The sequence below is a fragment of the Crocuta crocuta genome, unplaced genomic scaffold, assembly GCF_008692635.1.
Source record: "Crocuta crocuta isolate KB4526 unplaced genomic scaffold, BGI_CrCroc_1.0 scaffold75, whole genome shotgun sequence".
NCBI lineage: Eukaryota > Metazoa > Chordata > Mammalia > Carnivora > Hyaenidae > Crocuta > Crocuta crocuta.
Window position 1 is genome coordinate 1,167,604 of NW_027530350.1, and position 18,590 is coordinate 1,186,193.

The window sequence follows — 18,590 nt, forward strand, 5'->3', positions numbered from 1 at the left end:
GTGCCTGGTACAGGTTTTCAAACAGCCAGTGGTCAAGAAAGAGGAATTGAAAGTAGAGGGAACGAGCAGCCAGGGCGGACACGTGGTGGCAAGAAAAATCTTGGTGTGTGTGAAGGACAGTGAAGAGGCCAGTTTACCCAGAGCGTATTTGTGATAGGAGGTCATAGGAAATGCTACTCTTGATCTCAGGGTTATAGCTTCAAGCACCATGTTGGGTATAGAGATTACTTAAAAAATAAAATTTTTAGAAACAGCATTGTAAAAGAGAATAGTGGCAAATGTCGTCAGTGACCTCCCAGATGTATATTTTGAATTCAGTTTTCAAGAACGAAAGATGAACTCAATAACAACAGGAAGACAGATTCTGTTCCAGGGTGTAGAGCAGCCTAAACAATCCCTAGACAATGTGTGGGAAACCTTTCTTTTAAGATAGACTGACTTACTGGAAAAATTAAATAGAGCTACTTTAAAAAGTAAAAAGGACTGTTTTTAAAAAGTTATTTATTTTGAGAGAGAGAGAGCGTGCACACAAGGGAGGGGCAGAGAGAGAGGGAGGGAATCCTAAACACAGAGCCCCACATGGGCTCACGAACCGAGAGATCATGATCTGAGCAGAAATTAAGAGTCAGATGCTCAACCAACTGAGCCTCCCAAGTGCCCCCAAAACTACTTTTTTTTTTAAAGAAGGAAAATTTTAAATATTTTACTCCATGCCTTTAAAATTAAAGACCAAGTGGGACACCTGGGTGGCTCAGTCGGTTAAGCATCCAACTTCAGCTCAGGTCATGATCTCACAGTTCATGGGTTCGAGCCCCGCATCGGACTCTCTGCTGACAGCAGTGTCATGGGGCGCCTGGGTGGCTTAGTCAGTTAAGCGTCCGACTTTCGCTTAGGTCATGATCTCACGGCTCGTGGGTTCGAGCCCCGCGTCGGGCTCTGTGCTGACGGTCAGCTCAGAGCCTGGAGCCTGCTTCAGAGTCTGTGTCTCCTTCTCTCTCTGCCGCTCGCCTGCTTGTGTTCTGTCTGTCTCTCTCTCTCTCAAAAATAAATAAACATTAAAAATTTTTTTAATTAAAGACTAAGAATAAACCTCTACTTATTAAAATTATAAAATACTTAAAAGTTGATTTAGTTATAATCAGGAGAAGAAAAGGTGTGAATAGGAAGGCTAAAATAGAGAAGGGGTAAAAAGCACCAACCTTATAAAATATGTATGTTAAATTCTATATATATGTTTTAGTATTTAATTGAAATGGAGAGGAACTCACAAAGATTCACACAGCCCTAAAAGCTAAGGTTGAAAGGAAACATACTTTAATGCAAAAATTCATGCATTAAGTGACTGAAAGTCTTTTGTGACTGTAGATGCAGATACGGATAATACTCAGTCATTCCATAAATAGTCCAAACCAAACGATTACAAGATAGTTTTTGTGGAAGCAGTAGAGGCAGTAGTTCTCAATGTNGAAAGTCGGACGCTTAACTGACTAAGCCACCCAGGCGCCCCATGACACTGTGTTATTCTGTATACTGGGTATCTGATAAATTGAAATGTCTTCCAAGTTAAAAGGATTCTATGAAATGTATTACATTATCTCCTCCTTCCCAACAGTTGAATGTTTATAATTATGTTTTATTATTCTCTGCTTGCCAGTTAAATTCAGGGAGAGGTCACTTAAAGTAAAGTGATGGTTATTTTTATGTGTCCAGAAGACATACTTTTTATCACAGCTGTGAGAAATAAATTCCTAAGGGGAGCCCTGGCGTCCTTGAAGAGCTGTCTGATTGCTCTTCTCTGTCAGCCAGACCTTACAGTGGGGACTTTGGCAGCTGAATTGGGAAACCTAAATGCAGTGGGAGTAACTGGCTTTCCAGGTGGCGGGGGACAAGTGGCGGCACTCAGCAGCCAAAGGCAGGGTGGGTGTGGTTATGGTAATGGACAGCAGAGTCAAAGCAGCAGTCAGAGTAGTCTGCTGCACCTAGACCTGTGGCATTGGCTACTTGACTGTGGCGTCTGTAAAGTTAAAATAGATAGGAAGCCTCGTAAATTTTTACTTGATATGTATAAGCAGAAAAGTCTTACGTCAAGTGAACAGAAATCTAACTTTAACCTTGAAAACAAATCATGGCTTCTCAATCGGTTCTCAGACTTGAGCTAGTTTATAGACCGAAACCCCTTGAATAAAGGGGAGGCTGGATCCCCTTGAGGAAGGACCCCAGGATATTGCCAAATATGTATGCTTTTCACTCTTCTCAGCATTCTCCCAAAAAGGATCTGTGGCCTTTTCCCAGGGTAACTGTTCCTTACAGAAAAGGAAACAACCAGACTTTTCAGGGACTACTGGCCACTGGCTCTGAAATGACACTAATTCCAGGAGACCCAAAACATCACTGTGGCCCATCACCTAGAAGAGAGGCTTGTGGAGGTCAGGTGAAGAAGAGTTTTAGCACAGGTTCCTCTCACAGTGGGCCTGGTGGGTTCCCAAACCCGTCCTGTGGTGGTTTCCCCAGTTCTGGATACATAATTGGGACAGATATACTCAGCTGGCAGAATCCCTGTATTATTTTTCTGACCTGTGGGGTAAGGACTATATGGTGGCAAAGGCTAAATAGGAGCCATCAGCACGCCTCTACCTAGGAAAATAGTAACCCACAAGCAATCCTGCATTTCTAGAGATTGCAGAGATTAGTGCCACCATCAAGGACTTGAAAGATGCAAGGTTGGTGATTCCTACCATGTCCCTTTTCAGTTTGTTTATTTGACCTATGAAGAAGGTAGATCAGATCCCAGTGAATGACAGTGGGATATTATAAGCTTAGCCAACTGGTGATTCTAATGACAGTTGCTGTACAAGATGTGGTTTCTTTACTTGAGCATTGAGCAAATTCACAGCCCCTGATACCTGCTATGTAGCCATTGATCTGACAAATGCTTTTTTTCTCCATACTTATCAATTGGGGCCACCAGAAGCACTTTTCTTTCAGCTGGCAAGGCCAGCATTGCACCCCACTGTCCTACCAGAAGTGTATCAATTCTTCTGCCCTACATCATACTTTTAGCTCACAGGATTTTTTTTTTTTTTTTTTTTTTTTTTTTGGAGAGAGAGAGAGAGAGCATGGGAGCAGGGGAGGGGCAGAGAGAGAGGGAGACCCAGAATCCAAAGCAGGCTTAAGGCTCTGAGCTGTCATGATAGCACAGAGCCCAGCATGGGGCTCGAACCCGTGGACTGTGAGATCACAACCTGAGCCGAAGTTGGCCGCTTCGCTGACTGAGCCACCCAGGTGCCCTAGTTCACAGGTATCTTGATCATCATTCTCTTCCACATGATATCAACTGGCCCAGGAGAGCCAATGATACAGTTCCAGTTACTACTAATACTTATTGATGGCTAAATGTCAACACTGCTAAAGGCTCTCCAAGTGTTTATCTCAGTTATTCCTCACAACAACCCTTGGAGGTAGGTTGAATTCAGGTCTGTGTCATACACTTACTTATGCCTTGAAGCACTACTCACATAGTCTGCACTATGAATGGTTTTCCATACAGTAGCCCTAGTTATGATTACCATTTACAAAAAAGGAAACCAAAGCATGAATAAATGAAGTAACTTGCCTGTGGACACACAACTAGGAAGAGGAAGAGCTTAAATTTGAACCCAGGCAGCCTAAGATTGACTCTAATAATCTGTACAGTAAAGCTGCAGCCTTCTCCTTTCCATCATAAATTCAAATATGTGCCCTCAGCGTGAAGTAGGTAAAGGGGGATGAGGGGAATAATAAATAATACAAGTACAGAGTGAATGTGAGATGGAAAATTGTAATTGTTGTGGCCTCACCCTGTCTCAGTTTCTGGATATCTTTCATAATATGACCATCTGACTGCACTGAGTATGAATGATAAACAGTTAACATTTTTCATATCATCCGACCCCTAAATGCTAGTCAGCTTCTTTATCTGGTATTCAAGAAGGTAGAGTAATTTGTCCAAATACACATATTGGTAAAACTGACAAAGGGATAGAATCAAGTATATATCATGCCTTTCCTATATAACTGTAGCAACTAGTAGACAAGGGGAAATGTCTCTTTATAAATGTATATTAGCCAATAATAAGTGAAAGAAATTACAGAATTAGAATACCACTATTTTATAACCCCTGTGATACATTAAACATCAAAGCATGTCAAGACCATAAAAAGAAAGAAAACAGTCCTATACCTATGTGCACCTGTAGTCTTGCCAAGGAGCTCAAACAGGTGTCTGACAGTCTCTGAATCCAGCTGCCAAACTGCAGCCAGCACAGGGCAGAAGAACAGGTTGAACTGTACTAAGAGTGTACCATCAGGAAATCCATACTGTGAGAAATTTTTACAGGTCGATAGCCCAGTTTCCTTAACAGTAATTTGTAGGAAACAAAAGAGATGGATGATGAATGTATAGAGTAAGAGATTGAAGCAACATTAAACTTTTTGGGGCACCTGGCTGCCTCAGGTGGAAACATGTGCGACTCTTGATATTGGTGTCATGAGTTTGAGCCCCACTTTGGAGGTAGAGATTACTATAAATAAGCAAGTAAATAAATAAATAAATAATTTTTTTAAAAGACATCAGACTTTTTTAAATGGACACGACTAAACTTTAGCACTTAGGTAAGAAAATTATAACAGCCAAAGTCAGGATCATAGTTACTCGTGAGAAACGGTGAGGATTGTAACTGGGAATGGGTATATGGCAGGGCTTTTGGGGTGATTGACAAAGTTCTTTTTCTTGGTCTTGTGGTCATTAAACCATTTATTTCATGTGGCTTTTTATGTCTGTATGTATGTATGTACATACATGTATGTATACACACACATACACATATTTATTTATTTATTTATTTGGAGAGGGACAGAGTGCAAGTGGAGAAGGGGCAGAGAGAGGGAGAGAGAAAGAATCCCAAGTAGGCTCCATACTATCAGAGTAGAGCCTGATGCACGGCTTGAACCCAAAACTGTGAGACCATGACGTGAGCCAAAACCAAGAGTCAGGTGCTTAACCAGTTGAGCCACCCAGGTACCCCATTTCTGTATATTATTTTAAAATAAAAAGGTTTTTTAAAAAATGAGTATACCCAATAAGAAAAGGCTAACCTAGGCATTAAGGTTTTTTGGTGTTTATCTTCACATTCCATAGATAAATAAGCAAGAACTAATTTCAACAGATTCTTGAAAACTTGGGAGGACCTATAGAATTATTCATCATTATAAAATTTTTATGCAAAAACAAACATTAAAAAAATTTTTTTCAAGGGGCACCTGGGTAGCTCAGGTTACACATCCGACTTCAGCTCAGGTCATGATCTCACTATTCATGAGTTCAAGCCCTGAGTCAGGCTCTGTGCTGACAGCTCAGAGCTGGAACCTGCTTCAAATTCTGTGTCTTCCTCTCTGCTGCTCCCCTGCTCATGCTCTGTCTCTCTCTCATTCAAAAATAAGTATTTTTTAAAAATAATAAGTAAACAAATGAATAATAAATTCTTATGTTAGTGAGCATCCTTTTATATAGGCACCATATTAGCCTAAGCTCACATAGGGTCGTTCAGTGAAGAAAATGTCCCAGTGTTGTTTTTTTCCAGTAGAATTTAAATTTTGTTCATTATAGAATACTTAGAAATAAAAGTATAAAAAGTAAAATAAAATATATATTGTTACACTGTTTCCCAGAGATAAGCATGAATAATATTTCGGCATATTTCCTTTTATATATTAATACGTTGACGTTGGGAAGATACAGTTTTATATCCACTTTATGTTCTCATCTCTGGCTCTATACTTGCATTCAGGCTTGGGATTAAGGGCATTTAAGATCCAGATCCCTTCCAAAGTAGAACTCATTAATATTTTGGGGTTTTATGTTCCTAGGTGGGCTACATCATGCAGCTGCCCGAATTTCTGGTAACGGTGTCTATAGGCATCTGAAGTATGAAGGTGGGATTCATCGAGTTCAGCGAATCCCCGAGGTGGGCCTGTCATCAAGAATGCAACGTATTCACACAGGAACCATGTCGGTCATTGTCCTCCCTCAACCAGATGAGGTAACCTTACCAGGAGGCATTGGCAACTTACTCCAGCTTAATGAATGTTTTGATGACAAGGTTTAGCTTCTAGGAAATTGATTTTCGAGTATACACATTGAATTTTGCAGTCTCTATTGGGAAATCTTTAACTCTTCCCGAGGTAAAGTTGCCCTTCTTATTCCTCACCAGAGTGTTTTGCTTTTTAAATAGAAGCCAGTTCTCTTCATAAAACAGGATTCACAAAGCTTTTATAATGTTGCTTAAGTTTTATCTGTGGAAATTAATTCCACAGATAACATGTTGAGGGCAGGGATTTAATACCTATGTGGGGTCTAATATCTTATTAGTTGAATACAGCCTTATTACCTATTTTTTCCTTTTTAAAATTTTATTTTAAATATACATAAAATTGAAAGAATACCACACTAAAAATTTATGTAACCTTCACCTGTACAATACCTGTTTACATTTTGCCACATTTATGGGATTCCTGTGTGTGTGTGTGTGTGTGTATATATATATATATATTTTTTTTAATAACTATAAAGTGTATAGCGAACACTATGAGGCTTTATTCTCCAAGTCTTCAACTTAATATCTTTTAAGATTAGGATATTTTCCTACCTATACAATACCATTATCTATGAAAATCAGCCATAATTCTGTAATACTGTCTTCTAGGAAAAACTCCTGTGCATTCTGTCTACTCACAGAATACTTCTCCACTCTGAGTGTGTCAAGTTTTTTTCCACCACCAAGAAATTCTTCAGTAAGCTGTGGACACCAAGTGGCTGTCCTACAAGTCAACTCTATTCTGACATGACCTGCCAGGAAATAGCATCAGACCCCACAGGCTAATAGCTCATTCTCACCTGGTCTCCCTCTCCGCCCACCTTAGAGGCCAGTCACCAGTCCAGGGTGTCACCTGTGCTTCCAACCAAGTGGCTACGAATTGAGAGGTTTCCACAACCCCCTCCTTGGGCTTGTTCATTTACTGAAGTGGCTCATAGAACTCGGTTACCATGAAAAGTGATTTGTTACAAAACATACAATTCAGTAACAGCCAAATTAGAGAGGAGCATGAGGCAAAGTACATGAGAAGACATGCAGAGCTTCCCTACCCTGTCTAGGTGCGCTACCCTCCCTGCACCTCCACATGTTCCCAGCCTGAAAGTTCTTTGAACCCTGTGCCTTGGGGATTTTCATGGACCATGTTTGATTAAACCATTGGGCATTAGGGATTAATTTGACCTTCAGCTCCTTTCCCTTCCCTAGAAGTTGGGGGATGGGGGGGTGGAGCTGAAAATTCCAGTCCTCCAGTCACACGATTGGTCCCTCTGGCAGTCAGCCCCCATCCTTTGGTTATCTAAGGGCTTTCCTGAAATCCCCTCTTATTAACATACACTCAAATAGGGGCTTGTTGTGAATGACAAAATACCTTCATCAGTCTTTTTTTTTTTTTAATTTTTTTAATTTCCATCCAAGTTAGTTGGCATATAGTGCAAAAGTGATTTCAAGAATAGAATCCAGTGATTCATCCCCTACATTCAACACCAGCACTCATCCCAACAAGTGTCTTCCTTAATGCCCCTTGCCCGTTTAGCCCATCCCCCCCACCCGCAACTCTTCCAGCAACCCTGTTTGTTCACTATATTTAAGAGTCTCTTATGTTTTGTCCCCCTCACTGTTTTTATATGATTTTTTTCCCCTTCCCTTATGTTCTTTCTGTTTTGTATTTTAACTTCCACTTATGAGTGAAGTCGTATATTTGTCATTCTCTGATGGACTAATTTCAGTTGGCATAGTACACTCTAGTTTGATCCACATTGTTAGAAATGGCAAGATTTTATTCTTTTTGATTGCCGAGTAATATTTCATTGCATATATATCCACACCACATCTTCTTTGTCCATTCATCCATCCCTGGACATTTGGGCTCTTTCCATACTTGGGCTATTTGTTGATAATGCTGCTATAAACATTGGGGTGCATGTGCCCCTTCAAATCAGCACTTTTGTATCCTTTGGATAAATTGCTAGTAGTGCAATTCCTGGTCTTAGGGTAGTCCTATTTTTAATTTTGTGAGGAACCTCACATTGTTTTCCAGAGTGGCTGCACCAGTCTGCATTCTCACCAGCAGTATGAAAGGGTTCCTCTTTCTCCACATCCTTGCCAACATCTGTTGTTGCCTGAGTTGTTCATGTTAGCCATTTTGACAGGTGTAAGGTGGTATGTCACTGTGGTTTTGATTTGTATTTCCCTGATGACGAATGATGTTGAGCATTTTTTCATGTATCTGTTAACTATCTTGATGTCTTCTTTGGAAAAATGTCTGTTCATGTCTTTTGCCCATTTCTTCACTGGATTATTTGTTTTTTGGGTGTTTAGTTTGATAAGTTATCTGTAGATTTTGGATACTAACCTTTTAGCTGATATGTCATTTGCAAATATCTTCTTTTCTGTCAGTTGCCTTTTAGTTTTGCTGATTGTTTCCTTCACCATGCAGAAGTTTTTTATCTTGATGAGGTCCCAAGAGCTAATTTTTGCTACTGTTTCTATTGTCTCCAGAGATGTGTTGAGTAAGAAATTACTGAGGCTGAGGTCAAAGAGGTTTTTGCCTGCTTTCTACTCTAGGATTTTGTTGGCTTCCTATCTTACACTTTGGTCTTTCATTCATTTTCAGTTTATTTTTGTGTGTGGTGTGAGAGAGAAAGTGGTCTAGGTTCATTCTTCTGCAGGTCACTGTCCAGTTTTCCCAACACCATTTGCTGAAGAGACTCTCTTTATCCCATTGAATATTCTTTACTGTCTTGTCAAAGATTAGTCGGGCATATGTTTGTGGATCCATTTCAGGGTTCTCTTGTCTGTCCCATTGATCTAAGTGTCTGTTTTTGTGTCAGTACCATACGGTCTTGATGATTGTATTACAGCATTGTAATACAGCTTGAAGTCCAGAATTGTGATGCCTCCAGCTTTGTTGTTTTGTTTTTTTTTTTCCCCTCAGGATTTCTTTGGCTATTTGAGATCTTTTCTGGTTCCATACAAATTTTAGGATTGTTTGTTCTAGGTCTGTGAAGAACGCTGGTGTTATTTTGATAGGTATTGCATTGAATATGTAGATTGTTTTGGGTAGTATTGACATTTTAACAATACTTGTTCTTCCTATCCAGGAGCATGGAATATTTTTCCTTTTTTTTTGTTGTTGTCTTCAATTTCTCACGTAAGCTTTCTATATAGTTCTCGGTGTATAGACTTTTCATCTCTTTGGTTAGGTTTATTGCTGGTATTTTATGGGTTTTGGTGCAATTCATCAGTCTTATCACAGGAAATTCTGAAGGTTTTAGGAGTTCTGTGGAATTATTTTATAGCCTTTTTTTGTTTGTTTTAATCAGGATCCCATCAAGTTTCACACCTTGCCATTAAGTTGTATGTATCTTTAAGATTGGAACAGTTTCTCAACCTTTTTTTTTTTTTAAGATTTTTATTTTATTTCTAGGAGAGAGAGAGAAAGACAGCATGAGCAGGGGAGGGTCAGAGAGAGAGGGAGTCACAGACTGAAACAGGCTCCAGGCTCTGAGCTGGCAGTCAGCACAGAGCCCAACACGGGGCTCGAACCCACGAACCGCGAGATCATGACCTAAGCGAAAGTCGGACGCTTAACCGATTAAGCCACCCAGGCGCCCCTCTCAACCTTTTTTCTTTAAATGACATTAAGTTTTTAAAATTTTTTACTGGTTTTATTTATTTGTGAGAGAGAGAGAGAGAGAGAAAGACAATGTGAGCAGAGGAGGGTCAGAGAGAGAGGGAGATACAGAATCTGAAGCAGGCTCCAGGCTCTGAGCCAGATGTCAGCACAGCTGACACACCACGAACTGTGAGATCATGACCTGAGCCAAAGTTGGACGCTTAACCAACTGAGCCACCCAGGCACCGCTTAATGACATTAATTTTTTGAAGAGTCTAGACTATTTGTCTTGTAGAATGTCCCACATTCTGGATTCATTTGTTTCCTCATGGTACTCTTTAACTTGTTCTTTATCCTGTGCATTCAGGTTATACATTTTTGTGTTTTCTTTAATGTTTATTTATTTTTGAGAGAGAACATGAGCTGGGGAGGGGCAGAGAAGAGGAGACAGAAGATCTGAAACAGACTGCGTGATGTGAGCACAGAGCCCAGTGTGGGATTTGAACTCATGACCCTGAGAAAATGACCTGAGCTGAAATCAAAAGTCAGACACTTAACCAACTAAGCCACCCAGAATCCCCAGATTACTCATTTTGATCAAGAATACTTCTGGGACACCTGGGTGGCTCAGTCAGTTAAGCATCTGACTTCAGCTCAGGTCATGATCCGATGGCTTGTGTGTTCAAGCCCAGCATTGGGGCTGACAACTCACCCTGGAGCCTGCTTCAAGTTCTGTGTCTCCCTCTCTCTCTCTGACCTTCCCCTGCTCAGGCTCTGTCTCTCAAAAATGAATAATGATTAAAAAAAAAGGAATACTTTATAGGTACTTATATTTGTGTTGCATTTTATCAGAAGACACATAATATCAGATAGTCTGACCTTTAGTGAGGATTAGTTTAAACATCGTGACCACAAAACTATTGTCATTGTAAAATTATATTTTTCTCGGGGTGCCTGGGTGGCTCAGTCGGTTAAGCATCCGACTTCGGCTCGGGTCATGATCTCACGGTTCGTGGGTTCGAACCCCGCATCAAGCCCCGCATCGGGCTCTGTGCTGACAGCTAGCTCAGAGCCTGGAGCCTGTTTCAGATTCTGTGTCACCCTCTCTCTCTGACCCTCCCCTGCTCATGCTGTCTCTCTCGCTCTCTCAGAAATAAATAAAACATTAAAAAAATTTTATATTTTTCTCTTTGCAATTACTGAGGAGTCTGTAGGATATATATATATCCTATTTACAACAACTTTTCAATGATCTTAACATCCATTAGTGATCTTTTTGCTTGAATCAGTTACTTTGTTTCGGGTTGCAAGATGGTGATATTCTAACCTGTCCTTTCTTCTGCGTTATTAACTGGCATTCTTTTCTGTAAAGAACTTTCCTCCATAATACCTTCTCTCCTCCTTCCTTCTTTCTTTCTCTTTTATTTTACTTCATTATAAAATCAATATTATTTCATTATTGACCTCACTATAGACTTAAAATTTGTAAATTATAATCACTGTTGTGTTTAATGTTCAAATTGTCCCTGATTTGGTCAGTAGTCACCTTTGTAGTGCAGCCATTTTTTAAATTACCCAATTAGTTTTTGAACATATCCTTGCTTTCTGGTATAATTAGGTATCCTAAGTTCATCTTTTATCTTTCTGCCTCAGACTTGGAGGCAGATCTCATTTCTTTTGGTGAGAAATATACCCAAAAATCAAGAGGTAAGTACTATGTATGCTCATTATTATTAATGTGTGCTTACATTTAGATTCTTTAATGTAAAGAGCTAGGAGATAAGTATGATTTTAAATCACTGGTTCAAATTATTATTACCACCAACTCAAATTTAACATTAAGGAAGTATTTCCTCCTCACCATCTTGCATTTTTTATTTATATCTCTTTCCACTTAGAGTAAAAATTTTATTTCTTAATCACATTAATACATTTATGTTTTTCTTTATATATAGCATATATACAGTGCCTTTAAATTTACTCGGTAAACTACTGAGTACTGTTTAAGATTTCTGTCCTTTGGATATTGCCTACTAGGAAAGTATAGTCAGACCACTATGTTCAAAGACCATCTGAAATACTGTTTTTCTATGTGCTTATGATATCTTTATGGTAAATATTTTGATTCATTTGTTTCTGTTCCTCTTAAAATTGGCATTTGAGTTTTCTTTCTTCTTTTATCTAATTTCATTTTTGGTATATGCGAGCATTTATGTAGTTTAGAAATCAAATCCATGGTTTTCTTGCTTCCCTCCTTCTTCCTTCCACCCCATTTCACCTATCCTCTTGTTTTCTTCATATTCTTGAAAATTAAACTCCTGTAGTGGAGTTTCATTTTCATAAAAGAGCAAAGTCTTATTCTTTTAATTGACATTTAAAATTCTTTATATCATTAGGTCACTGGTTTTTTTGTTCAGCATGTTCCAACAGTCGTTAGATAGCTTCTATAACATTTAAGAGAATAGGACATATACATATATTCACTACATAACTATTTAATGTACTGTACCCACAGAAAATAGGAAATTACTCTTCTCTTTAGTGTTTGGGTTTTTTTAGTATTTATTTTCTGGGACAGTGCAAGTGGGGGAAGGGCAGAGAGAGGGGGATAGGATTTGAAGCAGGCTCTGTGCTGACAGGCTGACAGCAGTGAGCCTGATGTGTAGCTTGAACTCACGAACCACAAGAGCATGACCTGAGCCAAAATCAAACGCTCAACCGACTGAGCCACCCAGGTGCCCCACTTTTCTTTAGCCTTTATTGAAATTTTACAGTAGTCAGCACTGGCATATTTTAACAAAAGCTATATAATCTTTTCTTCACAGTATAGTATTCATTTTAGAAGAAACAAAAGAATAACCAAGTTGTATATTAGAGTCTAAAACTGACCCTGTTATTACTCTACTTTACAAAGCAAAAATTCACACTTGCTGTCATTCATACAAATAAATGATAAATGTGGAGCAAGATGTTAGTTCTCCCCTGAAAAACAGCGTATTTTGTAGTTTGTGTGTGTGTGTGTGTGTGTGTGTGTGTGTGTGTAACAAATTACCACAAATTTAGGGGCTTAAAATTTATTTTCTCACAGTTCTAGAAGCCAGGAGTCTAAAATCAAGGTATCGGCAGGGCCACACTCCTTGCAGAGCTTCTAGGGAAGAATGTTCCCTCCTAGTTTCTAGCGTCTCCAGGTATTCCATGGATTCAAGCTATATAGCTCTGAACGCACATGTTCTCTCCTCTCCTTTCTCCTCTAAGGACACTTCTTATTGGATTTAGGACCTATTTGAATAATCCAGGATGAGCTCATCTTAATTACAGCTGCAAAAACTTTTTCAAATAAGATTCTAGTGGTGAGAACATGAACGTATCTTTTTGGATGCCACCATTTAGTCCATTAATAAGTACACACAGTCGATTCTCAGTATTCACAGTAGTTATGTTCTATGAAATCTCAGCAAATACTGATCTAGCAAATATTGAACAACCATTTCCCCTAGGGGAAATATATATACGTGTGTACACATGTGTATTTCTATATCTATTTATCTTACATGGATTATAATCTTAAAAAGTAACCCATCGTGGTAGAGTCTGTTTTCTTTATTTTACAAAGAGAAAATGAGATTCACAAGTATTAGGTGACCTGCCTGAGGCTACTTCACTAGATGCCAGAGTTGGGGTTCAAACCCCATCAGCTGACGCAAGAGCCGAAGCTTCTTGCATGACGCTGCTCTGCCCCCTCCTGTCTTCATTCTCGGGTCATACTTGAAAAAAGAAAGCCAGGTGTCATCTTATGACCTCAGTTGGGAATGTGCACACATAGAGCACCTTGGAGTTTTTGCTGCTCTGCACATGTCTGCTAGTGACTATGAAAGTGCAGCACTAATTGATTTGGGGAGTAAATAAAGTGGATGAATTTGCATATAGTCAGGGAATTATAAGGATCAACTTTATACATAAACACATACACACACGCACATACACACATATTTTCTATCCGATGTGGCTTTGTGGGATAGTGGGTGAGGAAACTGGAAAGATTGCCTAGCTCCGTGATCTCATAGCATCATAAATCAGTGTCAAAAAAATAGCATCCATTGGTATAGGGAGTTTACAGTTCTTTCTTTGGTATAAGCTTTTTCTTAGCTTAAGTATTAAAGCATTTGTTGAACATAGAATTTACTTATGTTGTACTTTTGGTTCTAGGTAGATGTGAAAATAGACCCCAAGGATTTGCGAATAGATACATTTCGAGCCAAAGGAGCAGGAGGGCAGCATGTTAATACAACTGATAGCGCTGTCAGACTCGTCCATGTCCCCACAGGTAATCAAGTCCCTTTGTTTTTGTACTTTTAACCTGTCTTTACATCTTATAAAACTATTCAACATTGAAAAGAAAATAGTTTTGTGTTAGTGTCTTGTTTCTTGCACAAACTCTTTAAGGTGACATTGGGATCATGGGGCCGAGGTCCCCAGTGTGTTCATATTTCACTTTTTTTCTTCGTTTCAAATTTTTGTTTAAATTCTAGTTAGTTAACATATAGTGCCATAATTGGTTTCAGGAGGAGAATTTAGTGATTTATCACTTACATATAACATCCAGTGCTCATCCCAACAAGTGCCTTCTTCATACCCACATCACCCATTTAGCCCATCCCCCCCACCTTCCCTGCAGCAACCCTCAGTTTCTCCTCTGTATTGAAGAGTCTCTATGGTTTGCCTTCTTCTCTGTTTTTATCTTATTTTTCCTTCCCTTACCCTGTGTTCATCTATTGTGAATGAAATCATAGAATATTTGTCGTTCTCTTACAGACTTATTTCACCTAGCATAGTATACTCTAGCTCCATCCATGCCATTGCAATTTCATTCTTTTTGATGGCTGAGTAATATTCCATTGCATACACCATATCTTTATCCATTCATTAGTCGATGGAAATCTGGGCTCTTTATATAATTTGGCTATTGATAATCCTGCTGTAAACATCAAGGTGCATGTGCCCCTTCAAATCAGTATTTTTGTAATACCTAGCAGTGTAATTGTTGGGTCATAGGGTAGTTCTATTTTTAATTTTTTGAGGAACCTCCATGCTGTTCTCCAGAGTGGCTGCACCAGTTTGCATTCCTACCAACACTGTAAGAGGGTTCCCTTTTCTCCACATCCTCGCCAGCATCTTTTGTTTCCTATGTTGTTAATTTTAGCCATTCGGACAGGTAAGGTGGTATCTCAGTGTGGTCTTGATTTGTATTTCCCTGATGATGAGCAGTGTTGGGCATCTTTTCATGTGTCTGTTAGCCATCTGGATGTCTTCTTTATAAAATATGTCTATTCATGTATTCTACCCCTCTCTTAACTGGATTATTTGTTTTTTTGGGTGTTGAGTTTGTTGAGTTCTTTATAGATTTTGGATACTAACCCTTTATCAGATATGTCATTTACAAATATCTTCTCTCATTCTGTAAGCTGCCTTTTTTGTTGATTGTTTCCTTCACTGTACAGAAGATTTTTATGTTGATGAAGTCCCAGTAGTTCATTTTTGCTTTTGTTTCCCTTGCCTCCAGTGATGTGTCTAGTAAAAACTTGCTATAGCCTAGGTGAAAGAGGTTGCTGCCTGTGTTATGCTCTAGAATTTTTATTGCTTCCTGTCTCATGTTTAGGTCTTTCATCCATTTTGAATTTATTTTTGTGTATGGTGTAAGAAAGTGGTTCAGTTTCATTCTTTTTCGTGTTGCTGTCCAGTGTTCCCAACACCATTCATTGAAGAGACTATCTTTTTTCCTTTGGACATTCTTTCCTGCTTTCTCGAAGATTAGTTGACCATATAGTTTTGAGTCCATTTCTGGGGTTTTTGTTCTATTCCATTGATCCATGTGTATGTTTTTGTGCCAGTACCATACTATCTTGATGATTACAGCTTTATAATACAGCTTGAAGTCCAAAATTGTGAAGCTTCCACCTTCGCTTTTCTTTTTCAGAATTGCTTTTGCTGTTGGGGTCTTTTGTGGTTCCATACAAACTTTTGGATTATTTGTTCTAGCTCTGTGAAAAATGCTGCTGCTATTGAGTTGCATTAAATGTGTAGATTACTTTAGGTAGTATAGATATTTTAACAATGTTTACATTTAGAATCCATGAGCATGGAATGTCTTTCCATTTTATGTCATCTTCAATTTCTTTTATAAGTGTTCCATAACTTTCAGAGTACAGATCTTTTATCTCCTTGGTTAGGTTTATTCCTAGTTATCTTATTATTTTTGGCTCAGTTGTAAATGGCATCGATTCTGTGATTTCTTTTTCTGCTGCTTCATTACTGGTGTATAGAAATGCAACAGATTTCTGTAGGTTTTCTATCCTGTGACTTTGTTGAATTCATGTATTAGTTCTAGCAATTTTTTGGTGGAGTCTTTCAGGTTTCCTTCATGATTGACATCATGTCGTCTGCAAATAATGAAAGTGTGACTTCTTCCTTGCAGATTTGGATGCCTTTATTTCTTTTTATTGTCTAATCAGACAACAAAGGCTAAGACTTCAATACTATATTAAACAACAATGGTGAGAATGGACATTGCTGTCTTGTTCCTGACCTTAGAGGAAAAGTTTTCAGTTTTTTCCCATCGAGGATGAGGTTAGCTGTGAGTCTTTCAGATAGGGCCTTTATGATGTTGAGGTATGTTCCATCTCTATGTACTTTGTTAGGGGTTTTTGTCAAGAATGGATGCTGTATGGGGCGCCTGGGTGGCCCAGTCAATTAAGCATCCAGCTCTTGATTTCGGCTTAGGTCATGATCTCACGATCATGGGATCAAGCCCCATGTCAGGCTTGAGATTCTGTCTCTCCTTCTCCCTCTGCCCCTCCCCCACCTCCTCCACTCTCATGCTTGCTGTCTCAAAAAAAAAAAAAAGAATATCTGTTGTATTCTGTCAAATGCTTTTTCTGCATCTATTGAGAGGATCATATGGTTCTTATCCTTTCTTTTATTAATATGGGGTATCATGTGGATTGAATTGCAAATTATAACCCACCCCTGTAGTCCAGAAATAAATCCCACTTGATCATGGTTAATAATTCTTTTAGTGTACTGTTGGATTCAATATACTGGTTTCTTGAGAATTTTTACATCCATGTTCATCAGGGATATTGGCCTATAATTCTCCTTTTTAATGAGATCTTTGTCCAGTTTTGGAATCAAGGTTATGCTGGCCTCTTAGAATGAGTTTATAAGTTTTCCTTACGTTTCTATTTTTTGGAACAGTTAGAGAAGAATAGATATTAACTCTTTCTTACATGGCTAATAGAATTCCCCTGGGAAGTCTAACCCTGGACTAGTCCATCTAACCCTGGACTTTTGTTTGTTGGGAGATTTTTGATTGCGGATTCAATTTCTTGGCTGGCTATCAGTCTGTTCAAATTTTCTATTTCTTTCTGTTTCAATTTTGGTAGTTTGTATGTTTCTAGGAATTTATCTGTTTCTTCCAGATTGCTCAGTTTGTTGGCACATAATTTTTCATAATATTCTCATATAATTGTTTGTATTTCTATGGTGCTGGTTGTGATCACTCCTCTTTAATTCCTGATTTTACTTATTTTGGTCCTTTCTCTTTTCTTTTTGATAAGTCTGGCTAGGGGGTTATCAAGTTTATTCATTCTTTCAAAAAACCAGCTCTTAGTTTCATTATCTGTTCTACTTTTTTTGTATGTGTCCATATCATTTTTTTCTGCTCTACTCTTTATTATTTCCCTTCTTTTGCTGGCTTTAGGCTTCACTTGCTGTTCTTTTTCTAGCTCCTTTAGGTGTGAGGTGTGTATTTGAGATTTTTCTGGCTTCTTGACGTAGGCCTCCATGGTAATATACTTCCCCCTTAGGACTGCCTTTGCTGCATCCCAAAGGTTTCGAACTGTCGTGTTTTCATTTTCATTTGCTTCCTTGTAATTTTTAAAATTTCTTCTTTAATCTCCTGGTTAACCCATTTATTCTTTAGTAGGATGATCTTTAACCTCCATTTTTTTATAGTCTTCCCAAATTTTTTCTTGTGGTTCACTTCAAGTTTCATAATGTTGTGATCAGAAAATATGTATGGGTTGATCTCAATCATTTTGAACTTGAGGGCTGATTTGTGACCCAGTATGTGATCTTTTCTGGAGAATGTTTCATGTGCACTCAAAAAGAATGTGTATTCTGCTGCCTTAGGATAAAATGTTCTGAATATATCTGTTAAGTCCATCTGCTCCAGTGTGTCACTCAAACCTATCATTTCCTGGTTGATTTTCTGCTTAGATGATCTGTTCATTGCTATAAGTGGGGTGTTAAAGTCCTCTACTATTAATTGCAGTATTATTAATGAGTTTCTTTATGTTTTTTATTAATTGATTTCTATATTTGGGTACTTTCAAGTTGGGGCATAAATATTTATAATTATTTATATCTTCTTGATGGATAGACTCCTTAATTATGATATAGTATCCTTCTTGATCTCTTGTTACAGTCTTTGTTTTAAAATCTAGTTTGTCTAATGTAAGTATGGCTACTCTGGCTTTCTTTTGATGTCAACCAGATAGATGGTTCTCCATCCCCTCACTTCCAATCTGCAGTTGTCTTTAAGTATAAAACGAGTCTTTTATAGGCAGCTTATAGATGGGTCTTAGGTTTTTTGTTTTCTTTTGTTTTTACTCATCCTGGTACTCTATATCTTTTGACTAGAGCATTTAGTCTGTTTACATCCAGAGGGATTATTTGTAGATATGAATTTAGTGCCATTGTATTTCCTGTAAAGTCATTGTTTCTGGAGATTTTCTCCGTTCCTTTCTAGTCTCTGTTGCTTTTGTTCTTTTCTTCCCATTCAGAGTCCT

The 18,590-nt window shown here is 38.5% G+C and overlaps 1 protein-coding gene across 8 annotated transcripts in view; it reads left to right on the top strand.

The window, feature by feature from the left end:
- MTRF1 (mitochondrial translation release factor 1) overlaps positions 1-18,590 on the top strand; it is an 88,261-nt gene that overhangs the window by 25,916 nt on the left and 43,755 nt on the right. For all 8 annotated transcript variants that reach the window (XR_013335537.1, XR_013335539.1, XR_013335535.1 and 5 more), the window contains 2 exons: positions 5,905-6,077; positions 13,951-14,068. Coding sequence is in view for 1 of the 8 variants with exons in the window: in XM_077765674.1 (XP_077621800.1) it covers positions 5,905-6,077; positions 13,951-14,068 (291 nt within the window). In the remaining 7 variants the exon portion in view is untranslated. The remainder of the gene's footprint in view (positions 1-5,904; positions 6,078-13,950; positions 14,069-18,590) is intronic.